Source organism: Asterias amurensis, chromosome 6, assembly GCF_032118995.1.
Source record: "Asterias amurensis chromosome 6, ASM3211899v1".
In the NCBI taxonomy this organism is placed as follows: Eukaryota; Metazoa; Echinodermata; class Asteroidea; order Forcipulatida; family Asteriidae; genus Asterias; species Asterias amurensis.
The window spans coordinates 16,112,529-16,125,503 of NC_092653.1; the positions used below are offsets into that span (position 1 = coordinate 16,112,529).

The window sequence follows — 12,975 nt, forward strand, 5'->3', positions numbered from 1 at the left end:
ATTTCCTCAAAACCTCCAAAAATGGAGAAGATAAAAAGAAACAAGAACATCAAATTTACACTTGAAGTAACATAAACATGTAATTAAAGAAACCAGACAACCCTCACACTCTTGGCAACCCAAAGACCGTCTTGATAAAGTATGAAACAAAAGGATTGTCCGAACGATCTGAGCAGCCGACTGAGAGTATCAAGATCGTCACATTCAAGAAACTAGTTACGAAACATTGACACTACCACAAATACCATGGTTGAAACATTTTAAGTACTTAAAGTCAGAGTAAAAGGGTTTTGGTAAAATAATTCCCTCCATGCTGTCTCATCTTGAGCCATATAATAGCAAACAATAGAAGCAACTTGGTTGCCTGGAAATTGGAACTCAAGGTCATGGGATTTTTTTAAGCTGAAAAGCCGAGCTGCGTCAAAATTAAAATGAACAATGTGGGTGTGTACAACTCTATTGTAAATGGATTTAATTGTGGGGGAAGTCGTGGTTGAGCTGGAAAGCAGAGCAGCGTCAAAAAATGGGATGAAAAATCTATATTGTGAATGGAAGCAGGGGGGGGGGCATTTTGGGTAAAGCTAAAAAGCTAGAGCTTCTTAGCTTAATAAGAAGAATCTCATTAAAAAAATAAGAAGAATATAATGTGGATATCTATGTCTCTATTGTAAAGGGATTTAATTGTGGGGGAAGTGGGGGGGGTAGCTAAAAAGTAGAGCAGCGTCAAAAATAAGATGAATATATACAATGCGGGTATCTATATCTCTATTGTGATTGGATTACACGGACTGGTGCTCAATGCGTCATTACCATCTACAATGAAAGTAGCAGCCTGTTTTCAATTTAAGAAGAGTTGGATAGGAACAAAAATCAGACTGAACAAACAAATGCTGAGTTGCTCATTAGCTTCAACATGGCATTGGAAACAGTAACTTGTTTATACCAAATCATTATCATGTTGTTGATGAACCATTGGAGTGACTGTGGCCAGTGGTTCAATCATGATTTCTACTTGGTCAACAATACAGCATTACCGAACCACGCCTATCAATGGAAGACTGTATCTTCTCCTGTGATCTGTGGGCGAGACTGTTCTTATAATACACATTGTGCATCATTCAACTACAACACAAGTAACCAAGTCTGTGAGTTGAATAATGCCAACAGAGATGACAGCCCTTCCGACTTTATTCAGCTGCAAGGAAGTGCCTACTATGATGGAACTCCACATTACAACAGTTGTCAGATGTGGCACCGAGCTGGTCAGCATAACAATGGCATCTATACCATCTTTCCTGCTGGTCTGCTTGCTGGCATACAGGTCTACTGTGAAATGGGGACTGACGGAGGAGGCTGGATTGTGTTCCAGAGAAGACAAGATGGCTCTGTTGACTTTTACCGTAACTGGACCGACTACCAATCTGGCTTTGGCAATCTAGCTGGTGAGTTCTGGCTTGGAAATGACATTCTACGTATACTTACTGAGTCTGGACAATGGCAACTGAGAGTGGATTTGGAGCGTTGGGGAGAAAACCCAGCTTGGGCTGTTTACCGAGAGTTTAGCATCTCAGGTGATAAGTACACACTGCATGTTGGGTCCTATGATACTAATAGTACAGCAGGGAGGAGCGCAATGGCAAATCATAATGGCTACAATTTTACAACAAAAGATCAAGATCACGATGAGTTGATTAACGCTAACTGTGCAGTAAAATTGGAGGGCGCTTGGTGGTTTCGAGGATGCTCTCTCGCTCACCTGAATGGCAAATACTACAACTATAGTCAAAGGAATCGTACAGACGGCATCCAATGGAAGCAATTCAAAGGACATCACATCTCTTTGAAAAGCTGCAGCATGAAAATAAAGCAACTGCTGAATTAACATTTGAGTCAGCGAGTACTGTATCCAAAACAAGCTAACTCTAGGGTAATTCTTTTCATTAATTTGCTGCACATTCAGTGAGCACATAGAGTAGTTGACTATAATCTCTTGTTATTAAGTATCAGAGCTAATCTTGACAGTGTTTTTAACTCAATGTTATAAAACTTTATGATATTAAGAAAAACGTTTAAAAAATTACATTTTCTGTGGATATCAATGGTAATTTGCAGATGAGTGAAGTTTTGCTGTCATCTGTTTGTGAAATTAAATGAATTTGACAGCTATTCCAGACCACTTTCAACAAAAAGCAACACAGTTAAAAAGTCAGCATCTTCAATTTGGTCTGAATATGAAGGTTCCATTTGCATCAGCGTTCATTATTCAAAATGAGTAAATCAATTTCAACAGTTTAGCATTCAAACAACGACCATTCAAATTCATTAGGTGTAAAGATAATTGAAGTTCACAAAAGCCAACAGAAAGAGGCATGGTCAAGCATTCAATTTCATCAAATGTAAATAGGTAGTATACTAGAGAAAATTGAAAATGTAGTCTTGGATGTATATTAATAGAATATCCTTCTTATATGGAAGGAAGTTTGTATTTTCCCAATCTGAAAGGAGATACTCAAGCAAAATAGTTATCAAATACATGTACCAATAACAGTTCAAAGGTGCATAGAAGATGATTTGATTTAGATATTGAAATCGTCTTTTTCGATACAATTTGTAGTATTGGCTTTGCACACGAAATGTGGTTTGTTTGTAATTCAATTTGTTTTTATAACCCTAAGGGAGTTTTTGAATGATAATAATTGTACAAGTTCATATTATAATATTTCTCAATTAACTATTACAAATATTTTAAACTATATGTTCAAAATTATTTAGTTGCATTCTGAAGTACTACATTATATTATAGCCACTTGCTGAAGTTTTCAGTTAGAGAGTCTTCATTCAATATGGATTTTTACTAAAAACATTCTATGCTGTTATTTGGCAACGTTTGCTTGAAAATTTCTACTCAAATAGTTTGACTTTTATTTGTGTTTTAAATTCTAACTGCACCAAAGAGTAGTTTTAAAAAGTGCACAAAAAAAACATGCTGGTAAACCTTATTCAATGCATGCTCTGCATGGTCAACAATCCATTCATGAAAACAAGAATTTGGGTTTTAGTACAGAGCTTATCAACAAAACAAGCTGGTATGAAGACAACTTAAAAAACGGTGATCATCCAAGTTTTATAACAATAGATATTCCCCTCTAAAAACCTTCATCCTCAAACGACAATCTGAACATTGTACCTGTAACTAACATCCAATCTAGTAACACTCAGATTAGTTTAGTAGTCTCATTCAATGATCAGCATCAACAGTTTACCATTAGTGCAGTCCCATCAACCAGAATCAAATTCATTTTGTTGTTTGTAATTCAGGCTATTTCACAGCCACCATGTGATGAAATAAAATAATAAACTCATACCAGTCATGTTAATCTTTCTGGTCATTCTGCCTGCTTATTTCTGTCTCTACTATTCATTCCGACTCTACATCATGCCTAGATCTTTTTCAGTAATTCCTCTTCCACACATCCCTCAACCTGACCAGACTCCTACTCCAAGTCCAGCCCTCCTCAATCACAACTAGACTAAATCTGGTTCATACTTCCTGTGAATGCAATTAAGATGAATGCAACTATAATGCTCAACTCTTGTGAAAAATTCACAGTGAACAGGGCTGTGACGTCAACATTCGTAATGCATTGACATTTGCAGGAAGTCTGAACCGGGCTTTACACATACAAAACATTGCAATTCTTATCAAAATGGACGCGTAACCTCTTCACAATTGGGAGCCTCAACATGGTAAAAGATCAAGAGGGTGTCTCGTAGACATCCTACAGCTGGACTCTGGCATTAATCGCCATGACCTACTAGCAATCATGGAAAGAAGAGACCAGTGGAGAACCATTGTCAGCAATGCCAGAGTTTGCTCCATTTGATGATGAAGATGAACATCTAACCGACTATGGAAGTTCATCAAGCTAACAGCTCCCTATCCTCCAACCATGATAAAGGTTTTTACAAGATGTCAAATGTTGTGATTTTCACCTACAACTTGCAGACAACATTGGTACTTAAAACACAAACAAGTATTTCCACTTGTAACTCAATATATGGATGAACGAACCTGTCCGAAAATGGGCTCCATAAATCGTGCTGATCCGCTGAACTCCCCTAGCTTCATGGCCCTAGCCCCACATAGCATCAGGAACTATGTTGACATTCCAAATGGGGGAACACTTCGACCCAAAACAGTACAAACATGTTTTCCATTTCTTTCCCACAGTGCCCTTCCACCAATGTGCATAATCAAACAGGCAGTATTTCACTTAGCGAATGTCCTTGATCAGACCTAGATTCACCCCCCCCCCCAAAAAAAAAAACCTGTTTGGGGTGATACAGAAATTGTTATATAAAATTTTACACACACTTGTTAGGGTCTAATTCCTTTGACCAATTTCCCCACCACATAGAAAGTCTATGAACATTAAGAGTTAAAACAGGTAATGAGTACCAAGCTCTGGAGGCAGAGGGCGCTCTTCTCTTGCATCCTACTAGCTTTGACAGATCAAGACCACTAAACCCCACAGAGACAGCATAATCAACATTTACTGAGAACAAGGAACATGTATGCATCATGAGGGGAAGAAAGTTACCTAGAATATGAACCGAAAGACTGCCATTACTATCTGTTATACCTTGGTAACAAACTGCGAAGTTTGATTGGTCGAGAACCAATCACGTGACGCGCAACAAAAACGCATGTTACATGGCTCGACTGGACGGGTAACATGAAAAGTGATGTCCACTGGTGAACATCAACTTGTTCGTTCCCAGCGTTTGTTGATTTCCAGCGCTGGTTACGAAACAACCGCGGGTTTGAGGGAATTGTTTCTTGTTCGTCTGCTTATAAAACAATGAATAGTCCATCGTAATAATGTTTGAAGATGACAACAGAACTTTGAAGAAGAGGAATAACAATTAAACAAAGGTATAACAAAACAATTGTTGCCAAGGTGACTGGGGTCCATGGGTTTTGTACACCCTCGAAGGGAATTGGCACCCTCGGCTTCGCCTCGGGTGCTATTTTCCCCCTCGGGTGTACAAAATGCCATGGACCCCATCACAGCGTACAACAATTGTATAATGTTATGTGTCATCATTGGTGGGTTCAACAAGATTCCATGACATTTCTCCTTGACAAATTGTTAATTGACAAACTTTACAAAAATAGCTAAATTCCAGTATTTTCACTGACTAAAGAGATATTGGATGAATTGTAGTGCAGGTTATACAACTGTCTCCCCTATCTGGACAAAGAAAGTGCAATCCTCTAACTGCTCCTACTGTAAATTAGGAGAGTAATTAGTTGAAGAAACTCACCATGAAGAGTCCATGTCATGTGCAGTCTCCTGGTGTCTATCCGAAGTAACAAAGATATCTCAAATGTTAAAGAACTGTCTGCTAAGGTTGTCCCATCATCCATTCAACAGGTCATCACTGCCTGTGGAAAGTATAACAGCATCATACCATAAGATTATTGAAATCAAGTTGGAAATTTAGTTTGTTATAGTTTTGTGAAGGCTTGGGTTATAAATGAATGACAACTTTATATTCCAGCTTTGAACCAGAAATGCCCCGGCTACATGTTATGTAAACACTTGACCTAGTCTCGCAAAACTAGATTCTCATTTGCAAAGAGAAAGAAAGTAAAAACAACTATGGAAGATTACGATTATGAATACACATGAGATTAATGAGCAACAAATAACATCATCCAACTCGGCTACAGTAGCAATGCTATAAAACATGGTGCAACCAGCTGGGGGAAACCCTCACCCAGAACCGTTAACACCCCCAGCCCCCATAAGGAGAAACATGCACAAGTGGATGGTTTGAGAAATGAGCAGCCTAAAATATTTTGTGTTTTGTTTGCAAATGCTTCAACCCCCACCCCCCCCCCCCCCAGACACACACACACACAAAGAAACACACACGATCCACCTTTTCTGATTTTAATATTGCTTTGAAATGAAGTTTGGTATTCATTTAAGTAATTTTTATTTGTGTGAATATATTAGATGTAATTTGCTATCAAGACTGTCATAAAGTATGGACTCTTAAAATATGGCAAAAGACATCACGCACACAAAACGTTATTCAATAAGCTAAAAAAACTGACATCAATACCAACGTTAAAGGAACACGTTGCCTTGGATCGGACGAGTTGGTCAAAACAAAAGCGTTTGTAACCGTTTTTTATATAATGCATATGGTTGGAAAGATATTTTAAATGTAGAATACAATGATCCACACAAGTTTGCCTCGAAATTGCTTGGTTTTCCTTCTACTGTGCGAACTAACACCGTCAGCCATTTATGGGAGTCAAAATTTTGACCCCCATAAATGGCCGGCGTGTTAGTCGACGAGGTAGAAGGAAAACCACGCAATTTCAAAGCATGTTTGTGTGGATCATTGTATTCTACTTTTACAACATCTTTCTACCCATATGCATTTTATAAAAAACGGTTACAAACGCTTTTCAAAGGCCAACTCGACCGATCCAAGGCAACGTGTTCCTTTAATTTGCATGCCATGTGTGAGATGGCTACACTTGCTTCAAAATCAATGAGAAAAGTTACTTCTTTAAAGAATACCGGCTTTAATTAGGTACCTGCTCAGACTCAATTCGTGTTTTAAGGTCAGTTTTAAACTCTTTTTCTAAGACAACTGCACCACTAGCTTCACTGGCTACAGCCCGAACGACACAGTCCTTGGTGACCTAATTGATTGCCATAAAAATGCGAGGCTCCACTTGGTTCCAAAATCAATATGGATCTTACTTTTTTATGGAAAATCAGCTTTAATTGGATACCTGCCCAGGCTAAATTCGTGTGTTAAGGTCGGTTTTCAACTCTTTTTCTATGACAATTAACTTCACCACTAGCCTTGCTGGCTATTGCCAACAATGACACAGTCACCGTAGTCCTAATTGATTGCCATAGAGTGTGAGGCTCCACTTATTTAAAGTTTAAAGGCTTCAATACTGGTCAACTTTAGACAAAAGTAACAGTAACACCCATCTAAAAACGAGGCTTGAGTCCCAACTTTTAAGGTTAGCTTTCAATTTTTTCTTTGAAGATGCAATCTAATCAGTGATTCGACTGCAAATTCTCTTCTAGCTTTACTGGCTCGTAATAACAATAACAACACAGTCACTGGAAAGCTAATTGTTCGTGTAAGGCTACATTCACTTCAAAATAGATGAGAAAACTTTCTTCATTAACCATTTTTAGCCTTTAAGAAAAATTACTGTATGGTCATTGCAAATTGCCCATACATGTACATTGCAAACACTGTTTATTTATTGAATCACATTGTTTCAAGAGAAATTTCAACAAAAAACAACCTTAACAGAAAAAAATATTTTGATTTTAGAAGTTGGGGTGCAAACTTGACATAACAAAGATTGTAAAATATCATATCTACTCATATCCTTAACAACTCTGTGTGAATTGACGTGAGTCAAATGTAACGGCTGTTTGCAGCCACATAAGGCATTTGGGTGCAAGGGGCTTGTGGCAGCCATAGTCTCATAAGGGTTAAATCATTTTGGCTTTAATTATAGTTACCTTACTCAAACTTGAGATCGTGTTTTAAAGACAGTGGACACTATTGGTAATTGTCAAAGACCAGTCTTTTCACTTGGTGTATCTCAACATATATATACATAAAATAAACAAACCTGTGAAAATTTCAGCCCAATCAGTCATCGAAGTTGCGAGATAATAATGAAAGAAAAAACACCCTTTGTCACACAAAGGTGTGTGCTTTTAGATGGTTGATTTCGAGACCTCAAATTCTAAAATTGAGGTCTCAAAATAAAAATTCGTTGAATACTTCTTTCTCGAAAACTATGTCACTTCAGAGGGAGCCGTTTCTCACAATGGTTTATACCATCAACCTCTCCCCATTACTTGTAACCAAGAAAGGTTTTGTGCTAATAATTATTTTGAGTAATTACCAATAGTGTCCACTGCCTTTAAGGTCTGTTTCAAACTTATTTTGTCAGTTTCATTTTTGCCTTCCTGGCTTCTGACGTCAATAGAAACAAAGTCCTTGAAAACCTAATTGGTCGCCATACATGAGACCAAACTCGCTTTAAATTCAGTGAAGACACTTAAGCATATCAGCTTTAATTAGTTACCGCGTCAGATTGGGTTCGTGTTTTACGGTCAGCTTTTTACTTGCATTTAAGCGATGCAATCCTGTACCGCAGTAGACAACTACAGATGTACAGCAGATAGATGCAACACTTGAATGGAATTGGGGTTGTAGTAAACATCTCTCTGTTACAAACTCCAATACAATTATTCTAGTCTTGATTACCTCCACACTGTAGTTTGAAAGTAACTTTGTCTCAGCATGGAGTACTTCTCCATACTGTTACATCTATCACTTGCAGTTCATGTTATTTGCTCTTGCCACTTGTTTAAACATTCTCAGCTGATGATTGAGTTTTCTTCTGCAGAAAATAAGAAATTGGACAAATTTTCATATAACCAAGTGGTAACTCATTCGCATGTCATCTGTGTGAGTTTCTGCCATGCTGATCCTCAGTGCCACTCAGTCAATTACAACATAGAAGATCATCTGTGTGAGCTCAAAAATGTTACCAGGGCTCAGTATCCTGATGACTTCATTACATACTGTGGTAGTGTGTACTTTGATGCTGATGTAGAAACACCTTACCTCTCTCTACCTGACCAAGCATTCCCTACACAGCCTGATGCAACCATCTCCTCTGGGCCTCAATACAGCAGTTGCCAGGAGCTTCTTGAGGCAGGTCATAATGTGAGTGGTATCTACACAATATTCCCTGCTGGATTCAACAACACCCTTCAAGTCTACTGTGACATGGACATTGATGGTCAGGGCTGGATGGTTATTCAGAGGCGTCAATATGGCAGTGTCGATTTCTATCGTAACTGGGTTGACTACCAGGTTGGCTTTGGCAGCTTGTGCGGTGAATTCTGGCTTGGAAATGAGAACCTACGTACCCTGACTGAGTCTGCAGGACCATGGAAGCTGAAAATTGAGACAGTCAGATGGGATGGAGAAGAATCCTTTGCTGAATATGGACACTTCAAGATTGATGGGGACAGCTTTAGACTTGAGATTGGCTCCTACAAGGCTAGCAGCACAGCAGGAGATTCACTTCAATACCACAATGGAATGATGTTCAGCACCAAGGACAAGGATAATGATCTGTTGGGCAGTGTTCACTGTGCTGCAACTTACAAAGGAGGATGGTGGTATAAAGTTTGTTATGATTCTAATTTAAATGGTATGTACTATCCATATGAATCTACCAGGTCGGATGGTATCAATTGGTTTTATTGGGTGACAGGATACAAATCGGTCAAAACATGTTCAATGAAAATGCGCCTCTAAAATTTGTAAACTTTTACACTATAGAGCACTGGAAAAAAGATTGGGAAGCAAATTCTTGAACAAAAAAACAACATTAAATAGTTTGTTATACTAATATTCTGCTTAACCCTTTAAAATACAAACTGCTCTCAACCACCCTTCTAGAAGTTTGATGAGTTGTATTTTGAGATTGTATGTTGTTATTGAAAACAGCAGACCGCACATGAAGAGACTTTTTGAGCACCTCATTAGTTTAATGTACCTTAAGCGAATTTTGCAAATCTTTTTAATTCAAGGTAATGAATATTACTAAAAGAAAAACCTTTTAAAACAAAAAGTAGGCTGTAGGCTAGATATCAATGGTGATTTGTAGATCTGTGTGGTTTTGCTGGTATCGGCAAATTTAAATGTATTTGATTGCCTTGCCTTACCACTTTCAGGAAGAATTCACTCAATTTAATATCAAGCATCTTCGATTCCGTTTGAAAATGATTGCCCCTTTTGCATCAGCATTCATCTTTCAAAATGAGCGATTCAATTACTGCAGTTTAGCATTCATGCTGGTCGAACAACGCTCCTTCAAGTTCATTAGGCTGTACAGATCATTGTAGTTCACAAAAGCCAACAGCAAGAGGCACGTCAAGCATTCAATTAAATCAAATGTAAATAGGTTGTAGAAATTCATGTGAAGAAAAGTAAATGTAGTCTTGGCTCGATGTATATAAACAGAAGTTCCTTCCAATTGAACTTTGTGTTTTCCCAATTTACAAGGAGATACTCAAGCAAAATATTTACCAATTACCAATACTAGTTCACAAGTATATAGATTTGACATGAAGATATTTAAATCGTCTTTCTTGATAGGCAACAATATGTAATGTAGGCTTTGAACAAGAAAGGTGGTTTGTTTTTAATTCAATTTGTTTTCTAGATCTTTGGAAATTAGGCTGTTTTTGATGTGAACCAAGTAACACTGTAATGACCCTTAGGGAGTTTTTGAAAGTTTAAATTAGTCCAGAAAATAAAACTAAATATGACAGATATTTTAAACTATATGTTTGATATTATTCAGCTGATTTGTGATATATTGAAAGGACTTACTGTTTTTGACCTAATACAGCAATATAATCATATATTATAAAACTTCAAATGAAGTAAGAAAGTCTTAACCCAATATGAATTTTCACAACAAAACATCCGTTGCTGTATTTGGGAAATGTTTGCACCTCAAATAGTATAACTTTTCTTTGTGTTTTAAATCTTAACTTATTAACTGCACCAAAGAGTAGTTTAAAAAATGCACAAAATCAACATGCTGGTAAACCTTATTCAATGCATGCTCTGCATGGTCAACAATCCATTCATGAAAACAAGAATGCTGGTAAACCTTATTCAATGCATGCTCTGCATGGTCAACAATCCATTCATGAAAACAAGAATGCTGGTAAACCTTATTCAATGCATGCTCTGCATGGTCAACAATCCATTCATGAAAACAAGAATGCTGGTAAACCTTATTCAATGCATGCTCTGCATGGTCAACAATCCATTCATGAAAACAAGAATTGGGGTTTTAGTACAGAGCTTATCAACAAAACAAGCTGGTTTGAAGACAACTTAACAAGTGGTGATCATCCAAGTTTTATAACAATAGATATTCCCCTCTAAAAACCTTCATCCTCAAACGACAATCTGAACATTGTACTTGTAACTAACATCCAATCTACTAACACTCAGATTAGTTTAGTATTCTCATTCAATGATCAGCATCAACAGTTTACCATTAGTGCAGTCCCATCAACCAGAATCAAATTCATTTTGTTGTTTGTAATTCAGGCTAGTTCACAGCCACCATGTGATGAAATAAAGTAATGAACTCATACCAGTCATGTTAATCTTTCTTGTCATTCTGGCTGCTTATTTCTGTCTCTACTATTCATTCTGACTCTACATCATGCCTAGGTCTTTCTTAGTGATTCCTCTTCCACACATCCCTCAAACTGACCAGACTCCTACTCTAGGCCCAGCCCTCGTAAATCACAACTAGGAAATAAACTTACACAGAAACAGTACAAAGCAACATTGTGAACATCATTGAGCAGCACTTTGGCGTTAATCAGCATGACCTACATGTACATGTACTAGCAATCATAGAGTGAAGAGACCAGTGGAGAACCGTTGTCAGCAGTGCAAGAATTTGCTGGATTGATGATGAAGATGAACATCTAACTGACTATGGAAGTTCATCAAGCTAACAGCTCCCTATCCTCAAACCATGGTGCAGAAGGTTTTTATATGTCAAATGATGTGGTTTCACCTACAGCTTGCAGACAACATTGGTACTCAACAAAAAACAAGTATTCCTACTTGTAACTCAATACATGGATGAACGAACCTGTTTGAAAATGGCTCCATGAATAGAGCCAATCCGCTGAACTCCCCTAGCTTTATGGCCCTAGGCCCACATAGCATCAGGAACTATGAGAACATTCCAAATGGAATCTTGCGTTGTTGGGGCAACAGTAAAAACAGTTTGTCCATTTCCTTCCCACAGTGCCCTTCAACCATTGTGCGTAATCAAACAAGCAGTATTGTACTTTGCGATTCTCCTTGATCAGACCTAGATTCACCCCCCCCCCCATTGGGTGATACAAAAATTATAATATAAAATTGTACACTAACTTGTAAGAGTCCAATTCCTTTGACCAATTTCCCCACCACATAGGGAGTCTCTGAACATGCAGAACATGCAGAGTTAAAACAGGTGGTGATTACCAAGCTCTGAAGGCAGAGGGCGCTCTTCTCTTGCATCCTACTAGTTTTGACAGATCAAGAACACTAAACCCCACAAAGACAGCATTGTCAACATTTACTGAGAACAAGGCACAGATGTATCATGAGAGGGAAGAAAGTTAACTAGAATATGGAACTGCCATTACTAATTGTTATGTATCATCATTGGTGGGTTCAACAAGATTCCAGGACATTTCTCCTTGACAAATTGTTAACTGACAACTTTTAAAATATAGCTAAAATTCCAGTATTTTCACTGACTGAAGAGATATTGGATGAATTGTAGTGCAGGTTATACAACTGTCTCTCCTATCTGTACAAAGAAAGTGCCATCCTCTAATTACTCCTACTGTAAATCAGGAGAGTTAATAATTGAAGAAACTCACCATGGAAGAGTCCATGTCATGTGCAGTCTCCCAGTGTCTATCCAAAGTAACAAGGATATCTCAAATGTTAAAGAACTGTCTGCTTAGGTTGTCCCATCCATTCAACAGGTCATGCCTGTGGAAAGTATAACAGCATCGTACCATAAGATTATTGAAATCAAGTTGGAACATTTGTTGTTATAGTTTTGTGAAGGCTTGGGCTATAAATGAATGACAACTTTATATTCCAGCTTTGAACCAGAAATGCCCAGCTACATGTTATGTAAAAACTTTACCTAATCAAGCAAAACTAGATTCTCATTTGCAAAGAGAATCAAAGTAAAAACAATTTTGGAAGATTAAGATTATGAATACACATGAGATTAATAAGCAACAAAAAAATCATTCAACTCGGCTACAGCAGCAATGCTACAAAACA

The 12,975-nt window shown here is 37.7% G+C and overlaps 2 protein-coding genes and 1 pseudogene across 4 annotated transcripts in view; 2 read left to right on the forward strand and 1 right to left on the reverse strand.

The window, feature by feature from the left end:
* LOC139938916 (DNA repair protein RAD51 homolog 4-like) overlaps window positions 1-12,975 on the reverse strand; it is a 155,628-nt gene that overhangs the window by 98,932 nt on the left and 43,721 nt on the right. The window contains exons 11-12 of one of the 3 annotated variants that reach the window (XR_011786232.1): window positions 12,558-12,672; window positions 8,428-8,470 (exon numbers count right to left, since the gene is read on the reverse strand). The exons of 1 other annotated variant lie outside the window; for it this stretch is intronic. The gene's annotated coding sequence lies outside the window, so the exon portion shown is untranslated. Of the gene's footprint in view, window positions 1-5,354; window positions 5,450-8,427; window positions 8,471-12,557; window positions 12,673-12,975 lie in introns of those variants that run through there. One more of the 3 variants, XR_011786234.1, reaches the window with a different exon arrangement.
* On the forward strand, window positions 914-1,882 carry LOC139938271 (microfibril-associated glycoprotein 4 pseudogene; annotated as a pseudogene).
* Window positions 5,755-9,989, forward strand: LOC139938272 (fibrinogen-like protein A). Its single transcript, XM_071933685.1, has 3 exons — window positions 5,755-5,838; window positions 8,452-9,348; window positions 9,819-9,989. Exons 1-3 carry the CDS (start codon window positions 5,755-5,757, stop codon window positions 9,987-9,989), a joined length of 1,152 nt encoding a protein of 383 aa, XP_071789786.1.

Excerpts from the sequence above, each read along its gene's own strand:
- LOC139938272 (XM_071933685.1), top strand. The coding sequence starts at position 5,755 with ATGGTGCAACCAGCTGGGGGAAACCCTCACCCAGAACCGTTAACACCC. Across the intron at positions 5,839-8,451 it reads GAAACATGCACAAGTGGATG|CTGATGATTGAGTTTTCTTC; the intron begins GTTTGAGAAATG and ends AAACATTCTCAG. Across the intron at positions 9,349-9,818 it reads GTATCAATTGGTTTTATTGG|GAAGAATTCACTCAATTTAA; the intron begins GTGACAGGATAC and ends TACCACTTTCAG.